Source organism: Anguilla anguilla, chromosome 10 (assembly GCF_013347855.1).
Source record: "Anguilla anguilla isolate fAngAng1 chromosome 10, fAngAng1.pri, whole genome shotgun sequence".
In the NCBI taxonomy this organism is placed as follows: Eukaryota; Metazoa; Chordata; class Actinopteri; order Anguilliformes; family Anguillidae; genus Anguilla; species Anguilla anguilla.
Genome location: NC_049210.1, coordinates 22,921,686 through 22,942,278, shown reverse-complemented (window position 1 = coordinate 22,942,278; position 20,593 = coordinate 22,921,686). Strand labels below are relative to the sequence as shown.

The window sequence follows — 20,593 nt, the reverse complement described above, 5'->3', positions numbered from 1 at the left end:
ACTCATACAGATAAACTCATCATCTATGGAAACATGGCAACATTATGGCCAAAACAAGCTTAAAGTCAAAGGGGAGAAGTCTTGGAGTGGAAATTTCGATATGAACATTTAAATAAACTTTCTCCATTCTGCTCACAGCGAATACTGATAGCATCCATCAGTTTTGATCAAGTGTTTTCAGATTTTCTTGCTGATAAATATATAAAAGGCAAAATGGCTGTTTTTGGAGAACTTTCTTGAACTTGGGTTGCTTAAAGTATAGAGCATTTTATATCTCAGTTTGCTCAGGGTTGGCTATTGTACCTGCCTGTGTTGCTAGAGTCTCTATTCTTTAACATGTTTTAGCCTGGGAGAAGATCCTATGTTTCAGGTTTCTGGGATTATTTACTGGAAATTCTCAAAATTAATGTAATAATTTCAAGATTTACAGGTAGGATACCACAATCATTCATGTCAACATCAGATATTTAAATTCACATGTTTTGCTCTATACCTGTAGTATGAGTGTGTGCGTGTGTGTAGTGTAGGTGTATAGGTTTATTTTAAAAACCCCCTCTCAGACATCAACAAGATTAAGGTTTACATAAAGATGGTTGTATTGATCTCAAATTCAGCACTTTGGTCTATTTAAAATCAGTTGACTGCATTCCAAATATTTGCATTCAGAACATATTCTTGATAAACTGTATTCATGCCCTCCTTCAAATACAGTATTCAATTTAGACTTCAGCAATAATAGGAATGTGAGTACAAAAAGTCTCACTCAATTACAGTTACCATCTATACAATGGGACATACAGACAGCAGGGTATTATATTTTGGTTCAGATTGTCAATCAGACAAAATGTATATGTACCACCACACTCAAAACGGAAGTGATTCATGTTTGAGGCATGTGTCAGTTGTAGAGCGGTCCCATCAGAACATTGTCCGATCAGGACCACAAACCAAGCATGTATAAATAATATGAAAATCGGATATTCTATTAAAAAAACAGATGCCAGGCAACCCTATTTGGAGACTGGGATGTTAAGCACGGTTTAGTTGTGAAACCAGTTAATTAACATCATTAATCCAAGTGGACTTTGTATAACTGATATGTTTAACTGACTTGTATTTTTCTGTAATATTGAATATTAGCATTTGTTTTTCAGATACAAATAAATAATAATAATAATAATAATAATAATAATAATAATAATCTCTAGTAGATCAGTGATTTTTCATGAATTTATTTTCAAAATGTTATGCACCACCACCAATCAGTGGCACCACCATATGATTCAGGTTGGCCAAAATTTTGGCCTGTGATGTGGGTGGTATTAGCATATTTGTGATGAGCCATGCCCACATTGATATTTATTCTTTCCTTATTTATCCATATTTTAATGTATAAAAATTAGGTTGTAGGCATTGGTCAATTTTGGTAGTTAAAGAAGCATTTTAAGTGTTTTTCAAAAAAATGCCAAATTGTGAAAATCTGATATTGTGGACATGATGGGTTACAAAAGTTAATTTGTTCTCCAGGCAGAGGCATGTATGAGGATATGGCAATAAACTACAAAGAGTGAGAAACGAGCTTGTTGAGAAACTCAAAACTTTGATGAATTAATGTTGTGTACCCTATTGGCCAATTCGCACAAATTTTTGCATGCTATTACATGGTTACCAGGAGTACATAGATATTATATCCCAAAAAAGGTTAAAAATGTTCACTTCCATCAAAATCTGGATAATCTACAGATGTTTTTTTGTTATTTGAGTAGTAGGTAAGAATGGGAACCAACCTGCCAAATTTGGTTGCTCTATGATGTTCAGTTTTTGCTGTGCAAACACTTTTAGGGCATACAAAAAAATAAAATTAAAACAATAGGGTTCCAGAACCCACAGTGCTTGCTTCCAGCTAAAAACACAATTTGAGGATGTATGTATAAGTGTCCATTCTGCTCACTCACCAGAGACCTTCAACCTGACATTCCTCAGTCTATTGAACTCAATAGCTGCATTAAGCAAAGCACATCACCACAAAACACTAACCCTCGATTTCACCAGGAAGGTCAACTGAGAACCACGTTCTCATTTGCGGTGGACCACAATATTATGGCTAGACTGAGAAGGCTAGATTAGGAACTAGGCGTGGGTTAATTAGGGCTAACACCCCCTTATTACTGCTGTGGGATCATTAAAGACAAGTAAATCAGAACCTTGGCATAACATCTCATCCAAAAGACAGCACCTCCTTTAGAACAGTGTTCCGATCCCAGGACTGTGGTACCAACATTTTTGGTATAGTTGAAAGGGAGCACTACCCCCTACTGGCCAACCAGGGAAACTTCCAACTGCAGCCTGGGCTGTTTTCCAAAATCCATATTTAGCATTACCAGGAATGTTTAGAAGCAGGGAATTTTGTTGCTGACATAAGAAATGCTGTTCCGGAACTCAAGTACGCAAGTCACGGCATATAAATTCCTAGAATGTGTTGCTGCATATTTGGGAAGACAGAAAATTATAGTATGCATTGTTACATACCAGTCTTCATCCAAATAGTTTGTGGCCTTATGTTGAGCAACCTATACATATTTTTATTTTCTCAATATATGTATAATGATGGGCATTGATTACCTCTGATTATGAGGAAGCTGGGCAAATATACAAATAAATATAACGACGCATTGTAAAAGTACATTCCAAGCAGTTGTTCACACTGCATTCTTGGTGGTATGCAGATTCCAGGATTCATGTCAATAAATGTGTACAACATCTAAATGACTTGAAAGATGGTGCACATTATTTTTAATATTACTGTGCTATTTGCTATTTTCCATAAACATGCATTTACATTTAATGAAACGTTTCTGTTTCCTTATGCAGAGAAAAAGATTCAATACGATCATGTTTGCTACACAAGCACGCATTGAACTTGATGACAGACACTCCCATGAATGGCTATAGCGTGCTTCAGCAGCCAATACTGCTGAATTAACAGCTATGTTAGTGATGCGTGGCCCAAATCAGTGTGAGTAAACAATAGATTAAACATGCTCTCTGAATGTCTTCTGACTGCAGCCACACAGCTGGTCACTGCTTAAAGAATCCGAACATTTGGTGCCAGGGATGTCATTTTTAATGTAACGTTTACAGAGTTACAACAGGGAATGTTTGGGATTGCTGTGCTTGCTGAATGCCCTTGGTGTTTTCATGAGGACTCTAGGAAGTGCAGTCCAGTAGCATTATTGACAGAAACTGAAACCGCAAGTAAAACTTCTTGTTTTATGGCAGTCCTTCCCATCATTTTCCAACTTCCAAATCTCTGAAGTAATTATGTTCTTTAAAAGCACCATTTCTATATAAAAATGACACTGTGGTGTTCAGTGATACCTAATATCTGCATAAGCCAAGTAATAGATATTAATATTTAACACATGAAGTGTCATTGTGATTAACTAGTTGTACAATTAATTGTTTTAACAACAATTAATTAAAAAAACAGTTAAGCTTAGAGATAGATGCCCTGATATTAAGACAACAAAAAACATCTAGAGTAACCCAATTGTATTGTAATTCCATTGGCACAAACATTCTTGCAGTAACAAGCTCTTTCACAAACTGTATTCAATTCTCCATATGAAATGTATTTGATGTGACAATTCTGTTAACAGTCGGTTTTTTTCATTCAAGCAAAGAATGTGGATATAGAGAATACTGAATATTGACAATAAAAACATACAATATTTCAATATTTCCCCATCTTTGCCAACTACCAGAACACAAACTTTAAATAAATCATTTTGCCTATCCAAGAGGAATAATGCACAAAAACATTTATATATGAAAAGTAGTTCAGAAACAAAATCATAAAATTAGGTCATTTAACTTGGTGGTTACACAGATAAATAAACTTTTTCAAAAACTCCAAATTGCTGCTTTATTTACTTAGTTCAATATATTTGACTGTAAACCAGATTTTCATTTCAAACTATCCGTCAAGCTTATAACAGGACACTTAATCAAAACCATAACCACATTTTATATTATATCATTTAAAAAATATACGGTGAAAGAAATAGCTATTTAGACCAATGCCACTCCAAATTTGAAGAAAAAATAAATACATTAAAAATATAAGATCAATCAAAAATGGTATCAACCTAAACAAGACCAGGTCAAAACCTAGTATATAGCTGGACCTAACACACGTGATCCGGCCGACCAATGGTGTAACTTCATAACTCGGCCGACCAATGGTGTAACTTCATCACTCACTCAGTCACTCAGTCAGACATTCACATTTGTAGGGCTGGCCCCGCTGTTGCTGTTGCGGTTTGTTCAGATAAGCACATTCAGAGCCAGTATAAATTAAAAGAAAATACAAAAAAATTCCATATTACAACAGAAAAAATAAGGATTTTTGCATTTTTAAATGACACGTTTAAGTGGAATCCTTTATTGTTTACTGGTGAATGACTAGCTCTCATTTTTTAAATATGCCGCACCGACACATCATCACATTCTTCTCGTCAGTTTTCACTTCCTCCATTGTTTTTCTCTTTCCTCTTGGCTGCAGGCCCTCCTGTTCTCAATCCTGCACATGCTTTACTCACTCACAGAAACGTTAGCGGTAAAAGACCACGTCGTACAAAGGAGCAGAATCAATGGATCTCACCCAAAGGCTCCCGCTTGCCGGTGCAGCTCAAGTACCCCGCCACTAATGACATCATCCCCTCTGCACCCCTTCTGCGCTGTGCTGTGTAGCGAGAGCTCTGTGGGGCGTGCAAAGTTTTCTCCGTGCCCGTAGATTCAAGTATTATAAAGTAACAAATACTCTGACTGTCCCTGCCTCAACACACGCTGCCGTTGTGTAGCTCTGATTGGCTAACTGGTAGACTGGTTGGTTGGGTAGATGGTTGTTGTTTTGTATTCATAGGCCTAACATACAAACTATGCAAAGTTACCTTGGGGAACCAAAAAAATGCTATACTACATTAGGACATCATTTCTGTTCTCAAACAACCATCTACTACCTGGGGGGAGGATCATTTACATGCCCTTTTAACACACCCCTTCAGCTCTCTTTTTGTAAAACAGTGTTAACTTTAAATACATGTCTTAAACATACTTCAGTTTTTTTTGTTGTTTTGTTTCTCCACATCTTATTTTTTATATAAAAAGACTCATCTCAAAAGTCATTTTATTTATTTTTTCTTTCTTTCAGTTTTACAGTTATGAATTTCTGTTGTCCGAGTTTTTCTAGGGAGAGAGGCCAAAATGGTGCTGTAGTGGGGGTCGGAGGCAAAGGCCACACAGGGGTAGGGTGGGGGGAGGGTCTCCACGAGCTGGTAGAGGGGGCCGCAGGTGGGGACGGGGGGCCTCTCATCGCAGTTTGGAGTCTCCATACGTGTTTCGCGGGACAGACATCAGTTTCTCTGTGCAGGACACTTGTGTCTCCTGCAGGGAGCTGTGCCACATGGACCCGGAGGGGGCCGCGTCCTCTCTCCTGCAGAAGACGTACGGCACAGTGTCTGTCCGGCTCTGTATGTAGGCGCTGCGCAAGAGGGTCCCGCAGTACTCGCTGATCCTCTCCACCCTGCGCAGAATCAGGTGGGCTTTCCTGGGACAGGGGCGAGAAAAAAAAAAAAAAAAAGTTCAAAAGTAGGCCGGCTACTGAGCCTCTCCTGTGAAACAGTGATGGGGGAGACGAGGTAGGTCAAGAATGTGACGGTATTGGTCAGCCAAATAGGTGATTGCTCAACCAAACACCTGTGTGAGGGAATCGCTCAGCCAATCAACTCATGATGCAGCAACTTTCAATTTGGGGTCAGGTTTCAGAAGCCCTTAAATTTAAAGGGGAAAAAATATGCAAGGTTATATTGTCTATACATTTTCCTTTTTTTGTTGTTTACTTTAATAACATCTCACCTAACACTAAAAAAGTCAGCAGCTGATGATTTTATGGCAATTAGGGAGAGCCAATTTGACCATGTTGCCAATACAACAGGGGTTAACTCATGCCATTAGAGTTTTTCTTAACACACAAAGTCACAGCAAACACCTCAGGACCTCAGACTAAACATGTCAAAGACGAAATGTCTGACAGACAGAGACAAGCCCAGAGTTCCAGGTCTCCTGGCTCACTGTCAGACAGTCTCTCACTTTACAGAACCACACAAAAGAGGGAACGATAGGAAAAAAAAATGGTTTACGCTCCCAAAGAAGCATGAAAACACCAAGAAAATTGCGCAGAAACCCTTTTCCCATGTCAAAAAGTCAGTGTAATAATAAACCTTGTGGAGATCTCCTGCTCACCCTCAGCCATTCCCTGCCTTGCCAGTTAAATGAAGTGTGTCCCGATTAAGGTTGCCAGATTTACAATTTGTAAAAACTGAACAACAAGCACAGCTAGAAGCTTAATCGCGACCAGGGTGGTGAGCAGTTAGGAACCCATGCCTGACTGGGGAGGGGTTGGGGGGTGTTGGTGCTGTGAGGACTGATGGCGGACCGGGTGATTATGATGAGAAATCCTTACTAACTAACGGCTAATTTATTCAATCAATTACTCAGCCTGGACATTGTACTGTCCGGTTAGTACGACAAACCTGTACAAATAATTTGAAAACTCAACGTTCCGTTTGGAAAACAAACATCTGGCAACCCCAGGCCAGAACCATCCCCGGCTATAAGTGGTGAGTCTGCAACTGTGCTACAGCAGCGAGAAAGCCTAGGCTGACATCATTCCCATCAAAATGTCTCTGTTTGCCTCGTAGCTTAAAATTCCATCGCTTTCCACAGAAAAATCCCTCATGGTCTCATGAAAACGTGCACTGTCAACCGGTCTCACCTCTTTCCAAAACATCTCTGTTGACTCTGTCGCTACAAAAACATCTGTTGCTAAACTTGCTGGTCTCTGTTAAATTTGTTGCTCCTCTCACAACTAATATCCGTGTTAATCTTCAGGTTTTGCGCTAAAATTTCTGCTGATGTCATTGCTAGACGCCCTTTCTTGCTTCATTACTGTGGGAAACACTTCTGCTGATGTCATTGCCACATCTTTACAGGGTCCTACATCAGTGGCTCACAAGGTCTTATTATCACAGAAATGATCTATGAGGACCCTTAGTCAGCAAGACTGAGTGTGAGATTTTGCCAGCATTCAGCATGCTTGAGCAGAATGTAAAGTTTATTTCATCTCTTGCACACTTGAGAGACTGGGGCCACATGGACAGTCTAGGTCCATGCTAGGGTCTGGAGCCATGTGGAAATTCACTTTTCCGTGTTTTCTTTTTTTAACTGCTGAACTGCCAGTTACTATCAAGGGGCACTGTGTGTCATTAAGGCAAGAATATTGAATTGCATGTAATAAAGATTTCTGATAAAAACAGCAGAGGATGAAAGAGTTTGGTGACCTAAAAGTAACTTGAGAGGTACAGGGAGTTCTCAGCAAATAAAACCACCAAAATATTCCTCCAGAAATGCTTTTATCCAGTTGTGCTTAACGTGCTGTCATATTTCAGTCTCTCTTTATTGCTGTTAGAGGCCCATGTGCAGGCTATGTCCTCTCTCGGGTGAAGCTGAACAGAAGTTCCAGTAGGTGGGGGTCATACGGCAGACCTGGGGTTAGGGATGGTGGGGGCTTGGGGACTGGTTTGATATGCCATCATGGTAGAAGTGGTGGAAGAGGAACGGAGTGTAGCACAGTGGGTAAGGAACTGGGCTTGTAACCGAAAGGTTGCATGTTCGATTCCCAGGTAGGACACTGCCGTTGTACCCTTGAGCAAGGTACTTAACCAAAATTGCTTCAGTATACATCCAGCTGCATAAATGGATACAATGTAAAATGCTATGTAAAAGTTGTGTAAGTCGTTCTGGATAAGAGCGTCTGCTAAATGCTTCTTTTTTTTTTTTAGAAGTGGGGTCGGCAGGGGTGCCGTAAGGGGGCAGGGGAGTTAGGATGATTCTAAGGGCCCTGACTGACAGGGACCCACTGAAAAGATTAGAACATAGCATGGAGGGGGACCAATGTGAGCTCTTTTCATGGGGCCCAGAATCCCTGGTGGTGCCCCTGGGGGTCAGTATGACATCATTAAAGAACAGTTATAAGCTGCAAATCCCTTTGTCTGGTGAAAAAGACATTAGATTGATTCAACAATTTCCTATAGAGGCCTAAATCTATAGTGTAAGCCAATAAATACATACAAGAAAGAAATACAAACACAGAACTTTTTACTGTTTTTAAAATACACTTTCCACATGCTTTAGTTAAAACTGTCATTTTGAATTCAACCCTGTCTTAATGAAACTAATTTTGACGTCACCACTGTATTTCCTTGCTGCACATGGACGACACAAGCTGCAGCAGATGAACTCCATGCCTCGGTCCGTACACCTCCCCCTGGTTGGGCAGTGAGTAACGCTCGCGGTTAGAGGGAGCAGTTGGAAGAGCGATCGGCTTGCCCCCTGACACTCTGGAGCAAGAGGGGACGAGGGCGGAATGCGTACGCTGTATGGGCGCCGGGGCGGGGCAGGGGAAAATTCCACCTCTGGCTGGAATTGGCAGCCTGCTCACGTTCTAGCAGGGCTGGGAGGTGAGGGTGAGGGTGGGGGTGGGGAGGGGGGCGTGTTGGCTGAGGCCATCTCAAGGTTGAAGGGAAGTGCTCTGCTGTCTCTCTCAGGCATGGCGGCAGAGAGGTGCTGTGACACCAGACTCCCTCCTCCTCCTCTAAACCTCTACAGCAGGTACATTAATAAACTCAATTATCATGCAAATGCTGCAGCAACAACAAGAACAATGACAAAAATATTATAAAATAATAATAAAAACTACTAATAACAAATGCAAGCAGCAACAGACGGGGTGCAAGCACAATGAGAACTTTGCATGGTGGTCTGCTTCTCTTGTTACATCCTACAATTGATTGGGCTATTGTGGCCCAATAATGAGTAACAAAAAGCTTCTGATAACTTTTAGTTATGGGATTCCAAAGATGCTGTATCAATAGTGCTAGGTAATAAGGTAGAAAAGATTGGATCTCAGTTTAGCTGACATTCCTGAAAAATGCTGTCGTTTATTAACATTTATGCTTTACGCTGAGTGCAATGTAAGTTTCCAAGAGGCATATCACACAATATTGGGTACCCTCATTCACATAAATGTAAACTAATGATGACCACTGGCAGCCTGACATGTCATTGTAGTGCAAGAAATTTCAGAATGCTGTGTGAACTATCCCCCAGTACAACAATTATAGGGACTTATACTGTATGATGGACTTCACCCAAAGACATCTACCAAGAAAGCAAAAAGCTCAGATTTTCCATTTGCGAATCTAGATCAGTGGTTCCCAACTCTTTTGGTGGCATGAGTTACAAAATGTCTTCTACGTACAGTAGGCACATTCCTGAATCATGCCTGGCACTTTTTTTTGTTATTGTTGTTATGCTGCTGCACATTTGCTGTGTATTACCTTTCATTTTTTATTTACTATCTTTCATTTTGTTTTTAAATGTACAGTATGTTGAGACCTCACTGAAATTTACTTTAAATAAATGATGACTCGGCTTGACTTACCTTAGAAGCTGCCAAAGAGTGTCAAACAAAAATAATCTGAAATGCCCTGACCTTGTTCTTGCAAAGTAATTGTATTTTACCAATAAAACACATTTAAAAAAAATATTTTCATGGGTTAAAAGGTTTAAATCAAATACACATGCACTATCAAAGAAGGGACTCAAAGCATGATGAATGACATCAGTTACCCAATTGTTAAAAAAACATTACACTGAATATTCTTTTAAAATATTTTCTGAATGAGACAGTTCATAGAAATTTATTGCCATTGTGTTCTTTGGACAACCGTCATCTTTCCCACCAATTTTCTTTGGCACCAAGAACTGTTACCAACTTGAACAAACTAGATGTAGAACAACGGACCTCAGCTATTGGTTGCTGTTACACCCAAGACAAGGATCATAGATACAAAAATATGAAACTCCTCCTGGAGGGCCCATCGACTTATGTCCCTCACAGTGTCCTCTACTTCCCATTTATTTGTGACGTGCAATGATATTCAAGCAACATGATGTTGTAGCTGCAGGAAGACATATGTTGGTCCTCTTTTCAACCTATTCACTTTATAGGAGGTAAAAGGGAGGAGTCAAATGTGAGGGGTTTGAATTACAGGGGTCTGGGGGATTTGTGGGATTTGTGATTTAAAAATGGTCCTCACCGTTATGTGAGCCTGAATCTGGAAGTGAGGACGGGCTGACAGCTGGCAGGTACACCAAAAAAAAAAAAAAAATTTGAATTGCAAAATAAATAAAGTTTTCACTGAAAACAGACAAAGAACAAACAGTGCCGAAAGAAAGGCGACCATTGCTATGTGCCGGTGACTGAACAAAGTGTCTTTGCTCCTGACGTGCTGGCCGGAGTCTGTCCAGAAAAGCGTCTGTCGGCTTAGCCCCACATTCTCTCAGCGGGAGCTGCCCCCTTCTCCAACACCAGCAAGCAAGAGCCAGCACCCAAGTGGGAGCCAAGCCCCGAGCTAAGCAGGGCCTTGGCCGACACCCCAAACCCACAATTCCAGGACAAGGCAGACGAGCCTTAGCAGTTAAATCCCCTCAACATCGGCTAAACGTCATCGCGACGCTGCCACCTCGCAGGACTAGGCAGGTCATAACAAACGGTGGTTTCGCATCACCACTGCAGGAAAGGTACAGAGCATGGATGGAACAAACTTCTGAGTCTATGGGGAGGCAACGCTACATCAATGGGGTGCGTGTTTGACACCTTATGGCAGCAGGGGGAAGCCCCCCCACTCCCCCATGGCTGAGGAGGCCGGCTGGATGGAGAAGTGGCGCAGGGTAATGCTGAGCAATCGCGTTTTGTTTGGCTGGTGGTTCACATTTTTAAAAAGCACCTCTGATGGAACCGGGAGACATAAATTACTGCAACAAGGCTGTACGCTGCCAATTTCAGAGCATAAATAACATCCCCTCTTTTATCCAAATACTTGCTGGAGGAATTTCCCCCTAGGTCCGGGTCACTAACTTCACAAATAATGGATATGAATCTTCCTTTGGACTGCCATATTCCAAATGTATTTTTCATTTATGGTTTTTGAAGAAGTTGCATGTTTATGAGGAGGGCTGTCCCAGGCAAGGGGTGGGGGGGGGGGGGGGGGGGGGTTCAGGAAAAAGTAGAATAAAGCAGAAACTCCAGTTTTTGAGCACCCATACTCAATATCCTGCCACATTTAATGTCATCTCACTCAAAACATAACCCAGCAGCAACAGACATACGTTATATCAGTTCTATGTAATTATGATAATTTGTTTAGGTACCAATTTACATTTCAATAACAAAATTGTTCACTACACAAAAATATATAAGTGATATAAGTATTACCTGATGGTCCAAATTAATGTTTGCATTGGGATGATCTGTGTAAAGTTTTACCATTGGGGTTATAATGTTCAACAAAATAACAACATTTTTGCATAACTCTTAAGCCAGACCTAACCAAACCCATCTGTTTATGCTAAAACCCTTTGCAAAGCTGTATTAATTATTTTTTCATTTGATTCATTTTCTGTGATTCAGAGTTACTGAATATTTAAAATACAAACATTTGGATTAAAATTGATACTGTCAATGAACAATTGGGTAACATTATGTAATCTACACGCACACAAAAAGCTAAAATGTCACAACAATCTGGAAGTTTCCATAAATCATAATCCCCTCCCAAAAATGTTTTTTTGCTCAGGCAAATGAGCTGACGAATGTACTAACGAGTGGACAAACAAATCCTGACTCATTGACTATGGCTTCACCCTGACAGCTGCAAAGAAATAATAAGGCCAACATGATACATGACATAAAAATAAAAGCCAGAGACGTACATTTTGGGGAAAAGGATGTCACATATCTCCCTGGCAGGAGAAAACACAAAGAAAGGCTAAGGAGGGGGGGAGATTATGATCGCGTATTGAGGCGGATAACACATTTTGCTTCTCGCCGGCATACCTTTTTCATTATAATCCATGAAAAAAGAGGAAAAAAGAAAGGAAAGGAAGAAGGAAAAAAAAGCATGGCCTTTCACGCATTGCGGCTCTGGACACAAACAAGCAGGATGGAGTGGTAATGAACCCAATCAGGAGCTCAGTGCTGACTGGCGCGGCTGGCTGTTTCTGCTAAAGCCTTAGGTCAGACTAACCCTGCTGCTGCAGGACCACTGTGACAGCCAGGGCTCAACTCACTGGCCTGGGAGTGGAACTCGTCACAGCCAGGGCTCAACTCACTGGCCTGGGAATGGAACTCGTCATAACCAGGGCTCAACTCACTGCCCTGGAAGTGGAACTAGTCACAGCCAGGGCTCAACTCACTAGCCTGGGAGTGGAACTCGTCACAGCCAGGGCTCCACTTGCTGGCCTGGGAGTGGAAGTAGTCACAGCCAGTGCTCAACTCACTGCCCTGGGAGAGGAACTCGTCACAACCAGGGGTGAACTCGCTGCCCTGGAAGAGGAACTCGTCACAACCAGGGGTGAACTCGCTGCCCTGGAAGAGGAACTCGTCACAACCAGGGGTGAACTCGCTGCCCTGGAAGAGGAACTCGTCACAACCAGGGCTCAACTCACTGACCTGGGAGTGGAACTAGTCACAGCCAGGGCCCAACTCACTACCCTGGGAAAGGAACTTGTCACAGTCAGGGCTCAACTCGCTGCCCTGGGAAAGGAACTCATCACAGCCAGGGCCCAACTCACTACCCTGGGCAAGGAACTCGTCACAGCCAGGGCCCAACCCTAACCCTAACCCAAACCCCCCCCTGTAGAAAGAGCAGAGACTCATTGGAGGAGGGTGAAACATTAAAAGTTTTTGTTAGTAGCAACATAAGAATGTAAACAAACGGCGTGCTCCAATTATTGCTGGGTATCGAAAATTGTCATCTTGGAAGCAGGCTAACGGTTTGTGAATTTACCGCAAGAGCACAGTGGAGCTAGCTAATAGGGCTAACTAACTAACTAACTGATTGGGCATCAGACAACAACTGAGTACTAACAATTTGGTATCACACCACTACAAAACATAAATATTCCACAACAAAACATTCCAGCTAACACAGATGAGCAGCCTCACAATGACACTACCCTATGTGTAGCTAAAATACACTACACTAATAGGCTAACAATGCACTTTAGTACATATTAAAAATAATAACAATAATAATAAATACATTTTCATTTTCCTAAACCTTTATCATACTGATCATCTAGTTTACCAGAATTGTTGCACTATGGATACCTCCATACATGTAATCATACTTAGAATGAGGTCTACATGTAAATGAGAAACACTATAGACGTCTTTTTTCAAAATGGCTGGACTCCAACAAGTGCAAGGGATTACTGATATTGTTCGCAACAAAATGTTCAGACAATTCATTAATATATGTAAATATCTTTAATATATGAGGTATATTGAGGCCAAAGGCTGTGAGGATGTGAGGCTAAAGGCTGTAAGGCTGTGAGGCTAAAGGCTATAGGGCTGTGAGGATGTGAGGCTGAAAGCTGTAAGGCTATGAGGCTAAAGGCTATAGGGCTATGAGGATGTGAGGCTAAAGGCTGTAAGGCTGTGACAATGTGAAGCTAAAGGCTGTAAGGCTGTGAGGCTAATGGCTATAGGGCTGTGATGATGTGAGGCTAAAGGTTGTGAGGATGTGAGGCTAAAGGCTGTAAGGCTATGAGGCTAAAGGCTATAGGGCTGTGAGGATGTGAATCTAAAGGCTGTAAGACTGTGAGGCTAAGGCTATAGGGCTGTGAGGATGTGAGGCTAAAGGCTATAGGGCTGTGAGGATGTGAGGCTAAAGGCTGTAAGGCTGTGAAGATGTGAAGCTAAAGGCTGTAAGGATGTGAGGCTAAAGGCTATAGGACTGTGAGGATGTGAGGCTAAAGGCTGTAAGGCTGTTCGGATGTGAGGCTAAAGGCTGTGAGGACGTGACGCTAAAGGTTGTAGGGCTATGAGGATGTGAGAACCTGAGGCTAAAGACTTTGAGGGTAAATGCTAAGAGATTTGAGTCTAGTAGCTTTAAGGTTGTGAGGCTGCAGGGCTGTAATGCTTTGAGGCTGTAAGTCTGGGGCTACACTTGTTTCTGCCTGTCAGCCAGAGGTCCCAGAGTGGCTCGGATTGGCCAGGTCAAACAGAGCTGCCACTCTATGGCCTAATGGGCTATTTCCCACTGGAAGGACGGGGGTAACACCCACCAGGGTCAGAGGAAGGACACACAATCACAGGGTAACCTCTGAGACATCCTCAAAAGCAAGCAACTTTCATCCAAGCACCCACTAAAGCAAAAATAAGGACAAAAACAATTTCTGAAAAAACAACCCAAGATGGCAGTGGTCAGTCATTACATCATGCTCCATGACATCTGCAGACTGTTTATTTTTTTATCTGCTTTTTTATATATGTGTGCATTTCTATTCTGGGAGTAAAACCATGTATGAAGGCCCTGTGAATTGCACGGAAAGGGATGGCGGTTGGTGTGCACATGCAGGCCACGGACAGCGCACGTGGGGAGAAGCCGGATGAATAGCCATGGTGTTTGATTGATTTTCTGTTCATGCATCATGACTGCATCAAATGCAGAAGCTAGTGATGGTGCTTGACAGTGGGGTAGTGGACTGGTTGGACTTTTCAAAACTATTGGACTATTGGGGCTGTCCACCGGGGTGGTGATTGGGGAAGGGTTTGGGGAGTTCAATCCTGATACCCCCCTGCACCCTCCCTCCCTAGACTATGGTTCTGGTCTTTGGGTCAGGACAATCAACTAGTTTAGGCTGGAAGGACAGCAAGAGATTGCATGGTGGTAGGGGGTGGAATCGGTAGTGTATGAGAATGCAGCACATGATTTCTGAAATACAAACAAATGCTCTGGTGTAATATAAGGAAAAGATGATGGTTGGTAGAGGGCTGTTTTGTGACTGAGCAATCTACATCAGTGAAAGGCTGTGGACAGCGAATTGTGAACCCTGTGTTGTTCTTGGACGTTAGTATCACCACCTTCCTCCCATGACATCCTGGCACTGGAAACCTCAAATTCAACGACCTGCATCCAGTCAATGCTAACTTACAAAACACTCATGAAAGAGAAATTTTTAAAAAAATTAAGAGGAAATATAAACATCTGGCAAACGTAGGAACACTAAAATAAAAAGGCATTCAGGATATTTGAGCTTTTTTTTCTTTATTTATTGCAATATTTATGTCCCTATAAAAGCTGGTCCAATTAAACAAACCTGCTCATTTAAAGACTCAATTTCTAGACTTCAATTTGCCAGCTAGGCCAAAAGAGGGGCCACAACCTCAATGAGTCTGATGCGGTGCCATTACCACTGGCAACAGGCAGCCCCAAACTTCTCCTGGTCCAAACTGTGTAAATACGCTTCAGAATTCACACCCTCTGCAGTAAACCATTCAAAGGATATTAAATCAGAAAGAGGAAAACTACGAGGAGCGTTAAAAAAATGACACCGCTGAAACGACTCCACAAGGTACTCAGGGGGACTACGTCCTTTCACCGGATTCCCTACCCTCTCAGTCACTGCTGTCACCACCACCTGCCCCAAAATCGACAGAGAATCATGAGAAGATGACTCACCTGGGCCCCAGTTCGTCCTCACTCCGCCACACAAAGTCGCCAAACTTCTCGTAGTGGGAGTTGTAGTGGTGCTGGACGCGGTAGAGCATGGGCGGAGAGATCTCCATCAGGGTATTGTAAGCAGTCTGCTGCTCCTTCCCGCTGGTGTAGCCGTTGTACAGGTTGTAAACTTTGTCCGCGATTTCTGACAAGGAGAGTGCGTGTGGGCGCACACACTGTGAGTCCTCTTACACATTTGAGATTACATATGGGAGACCAACTGAGAGCATGGAGGACAAAATCTTACATATGGGAGCCTGACTGAGAGAATGGAGGACAAAATCTTACACATGGGAAACTAACTGAGAGCATGAAGGACAATATCTTACAGGTGGGAGACTAACAGAGAACATGGATGACAAAATCATACACATGGCAGACTAACTGAGAGCATGGAGGACAAAATCTTACACATGGGAGACTAACTTAGAGCATGGATGATAAAATCTTCACATGTGAGACTAAGAACAGTGAAGGAAAAATCTTACACAGAGAGGAGAGAGGGAGACTGAGGACATGAGCACAAAACAATGTATGAACCAATAGGAAGCTGTGCTGTTTGTTTTCCTGACAACTGGAACTGCCTATATCACCTGTTACATTACATTCACTCAGGCAGTCATATCCAGAGCAACGTACAATGTAGGAGTACAGAAGTGAATTTGACTGATTTACATGAGCAACAATGCCAGACCTGGATAACAACATTCCCAGACCAGTAACACCTGTAACATCACTGAAGCACAAATGCTAATGAAGCATGCTAACCAAGAAGAAGCCACAGATTACAACTGTAACACACACTAAGAAGAAAACAACAAAAAGACACAAGGAAAACATAAAAATACTATAGCCAAAAATATTGTTAGAGAGGGGTGAATAGGTTAGAGACAGAGAGCAGGTATGTGAGATGGTGTGTTAGCTTTTGTGAGGGGGAGTATGATAGAAAGAGGGAGTATGAGGGTGTTTGGAAGGGGGGTGTAAGGCTGTTAGAGAGGGGAAGGTGTGAGCATTGGGAGAGCATGGAGGTGTTTGGGGAGGGGGAAGGGGGAGCACAAGATCACGCTGGAGGAGGAAGGCTGTAGCCGTTGTCCTACCCTCTGCTCTGATGTCGTCCACCATGGGACAGGAAGTCCTGACAAAGACGAAGCTGGATTCAGAGCGCCGTCCTCGGCTGTCAACCGCGTGGAGCGTGAACCTGCGACCCAAGAAGAAGAGAGACTTCTTCACAAAATACGCATTTCCCTTGGCTCACCCACACAACAGAGCTCCTAGAACCTCTTGCGCAGTGGCTTTCGGACATTCGCAGTGCTCCTGCAATGCGCTTCCTCATCTGTTTCGTTCGCCCTCATTGAGAGCAACACCCCCATTGCTAGGATGTCCTTCAGGAGGCACCACGTGCTCATGTGAAGGAGAAGGAAAAAAGCACTGATAAAACTGCTAGGAGGGGGGCAGATCGTAACGGGAAGAAACCCTATAGCAGAGCCAAGGCCCCCTCTCTCGCATGTTAAAATACAGAATGTACCCGCTCCGATATGTGTGACGTTCATTAGGCTCTGCTGACAGCCACAGAATTCGCATTTAAAAATACCCACAATTCACAGCAGGTTTTGGGTGAGGATTCCTGGGGATTGTGTTACTTTTCTAATTCTCCTGGCCTGAGAGAGAGAGAAGAGAGAGCAAGAGAGAGAGAGAGAGAGATTTGCCTACATAGCTGCCTGTGTTTGACTTTGTAATCTAATCACAGTGTTTAAAAAGATTGCGTGGAGACTTTAGTAGCCGGTCCCTTTCCCTGAATCCCATGCATTCATATTAGGGAAAACATTGCTATTGCTGTTGGTAGCCACTTGTAGGAATGGGCTGCCACTGTGTAGTTGTTACTGCTATTCACTTTCCAGGCTAATGATATGTGGTCCCTGTGGTAATAGAAATATGATATTAAGTCTTAATATTAGACTAAAATTCTTGTTAAGATTGACTTATTTTTTGTTTTTTTGCACTTTGAAAAAAGAGAGCACACATACAGTCCCCTCCAAAAGTATTGGAACAGCAAGGTCAATTCCTTTGTTTTTGCTATACACTGAAGACAATTGAGTTTGAGGTCAAAAGATGTACATGAGATGACAGATCCGAATTTCAGATTTTATTTCCTGGTATTTTTATCTAGATTTGTTAAACAACATAGAACATATCACCTTTTGTATCAGACAACCCAATTTTTAGGTGAGCAAAAGTATTGGAACATGTGACTGACAGGTGTTTCTTGTTGCCCAGATGTGTCCTGTTAGATTGATTGGTTAAACAATAAATAGTTCTGAATGTCTACTTTTGGTTTTAGCCTTGGGTTTTGCCTGTGAAAACTGCATTTGTGTTATAAAAGATAAACTAACATGAAGACCAGAGAGCTGTCTTTGGGAGAAAAGCAAGCTTAGAAAAGAGGGGAAATTGATCAGAGCCATTGCACAAACATTGGGGATAGCTTGTACGACAACTTGGAATGTCCTGAAAAAGAAAGAAACCACTGGTGTACTGAGCAACAGATATTGAACAGGTCGACCAAGGAAAACAACAGCAGTTGATGACAGAAACATTGTGAAAGCTGTGAAGAAAAACCTCAAAACATCAGTCAGTGATATCACAAACAATCTCCACAGGACAGGGGTGAAGGTGTCTCAATCAACAGTTCAAAGAAGACTTAGAGAGCAGCAATATACAGGCTATACCACAAGATGCAAACCACTCATCAGTAGTAAGAATCGGAAAACGAGATTACAATTTACAAAGAAGTACAGAGATGAGCCACAAAAGTTCTGGAACAAAGTTTTATGGACTGATGAGACCCAGATTAACCTCTACCAAAGTGATGGAAAGGCCAAAGTGTGGAGAAAGAAGGGATCTGCTCATGATCCAAAACATATAAGCTCATCTGTGAAGCACGGTGGAGGAAGTGTCATGGCTTGGGCTTGCATGGCTGCTTCTGGAGTGGGCTCACTGATGATGTAACTCATGATGGTAGCAGCAGGATGAATTCAGAAGTCTACAAAAACATTCTGTCTGCCAACTTACGGAGAAATGCGTCCAAACTAATTGGCAGGAACTTCATCATGCAACAAGACAATGACCCAAAACACACTGCCAACACAACAAGGGATTTCATTAGGGAGAAAAAGTGGAAGGTTTTAGACTGGCCAAGTCAATCACCAGACCTTAACCCAATTGAGCATGCATTTCACCTCCTGAAGAGGAGATTGAAGGGAAAAACCCCCTGAAACAAACAACAACTGAAAGAGGCTGCAGTAAAAGCCTGGAAAAGCATCACAAAAGAAGAATGCAACAGTTTGGTGATGTCAATGGGTCGCAGGCTTGATGCAGTTATTGCAAGCAAGAGATATGCTACCAAATATTAAGTGCTTTCATTTACTTAAATACTCTCTGTTCCAATACTTTTGCTCACCTAAAAATTGGGTGGTCTGATACCAAAGGTGCTATGTTCTAAGTAGTTTAACACATCTAGGTGTAAATACCAGGAAATAAAAGATGAAATTCTGAACTCTTGTCTCATGTTCATCTTCTTATCTCAACCCCAAATGTATTCAGCGTATTGCAAAAACAAAGGAATTGGCCTTGCTGTTCCAATACTTTTGGAGGGGACTGTAGGTACAAAGGCAAGGATTTCTTAATACATATTGAAAGGTTCAGAAGGTTCAAGACCCACATTCTGTTCAAAGGAAATCTCGGGAAAATCATTGTCAGGTCAGAAAGTGTACTGCCAATGAAAAATATTCATGGACTGTTCATTAAAAAAAAAAAAAAAAAAACATATTTTATTATATTATTATATTATACATATTATATCCTCCTAAGACCTTTGTCCTAAGACAATTTCATGTTTGTCCTGTAGTGGACATGAGGCTCTGGTCTTATTGTCAAGAGCCATCTATGCTGATGGTTGATGCTGATGCTGAAACCTACAGTACACTACAAGAAACAGTCAATAACAATAAAATAAATAATATTTTAAAAAATATTTTCACTGCAACATGTTTTGGTCTTTTAAGTAACTTGTATTATGTCCATATGAAAATACTTAAACTTCTTTTTCCGGAGGATATAGTTAAAAAACAAAAAAACAAAAAAAACAACAGCAAACATGCACATGGGGTGCTCTGTGGTAGATTCCCTTTTGTTCTTCAAGCTAATAATTTACCAAACCCTCCACCCATCCACCCACCACTAATCACCACTCTGGGGGTTATCAGGTGAGAGGAGAAAAGAGACTCTCTCTTTCTAAAAGAGCAGGGCTAGACAATGGACTGAAGCCTGTCATCTGGTCCATTAACTCATTTTCTAATCTGCAAATAACAGAATATGCACAGGAGGGAACCCAAACATGGCCACATTCCCCTAATCCTAAAATGAAACATCATTATTCTGCTCCACTGTAAAACCACCCAATCAGCAAGCGGTGTGGTGGTGGGGGGGGGTTAACAGAAACCCCTGAGAGCACTGCACCAAATGCCCGGTTTCTGCACACTCATTTTGTTCAGCCGCTGCTTGACTTTGGGTAACCACTGGCGGTGAGTCAAACAACAAGAAGAAAGGAGTCAATGACACAACAACATTTTTTCATTGTTTGTTTTCTTTTCCTTCGTTTTCTGTGATGGACTGTCCGGCAAGCGTGGACGAAAACACAAACATGTTGATACCCCCTAGAAACACAACACCGCCAAAACAAACAAGAGAGCACATGCTATCTGTATGTTTTTGTTGCTTGTATTGAGCCTGTAATTGAATTGCTGTTTGTATGTTGCAGTGCAAAGCAGAATGAAAACATTTGAAGAAAAAAGTAGGGAATGTTAGAAAACAAGCACGGAACCGTCCAGACCCACGGCGCAACTCACTTC

At 41.9% G+C, this 20,593-nt stretch overlaps 1 protein-coding gene across 3 annotated transcripts in view; it reads right to left on the bottom strand.

The window, feature by feature from the left end:
* Positions 1 to 1,744: 1,744 nt before the first annotated feature.
* The window catches only part of LOC118206226 (astrotactin-2-like), a 466,985-nt gene continuing 448,136 nt past the window's right edge, over positions 1,745 to 20,593 (bottom strand). For all 3 annotated transcript variants that reach the window (XM_035378596.1, XM_035378595.1, XM_035378601.1), the window contains 3 exons: positions 16,787 to 16,887; positions 15,651 to 15,834; positions 1,745 to 5,608 (listed from right to left, as the gene is read on the bottom strand). In XM_035378596.1, the coding sequence (XP_035234487.1) occupies positions 5,371 to 5,608; positions 15,651 to 15,834; positions 16,787 to 16,887 (523 nt within the window). In that variant the 3' untranslated portion in view covers positions 1,745 to 5,370. The remainder of the gene's footprint in view (positions 5,609 to 15,650; positions 15,835 to 16,786; positions 16,888 to 20,593) is intronic.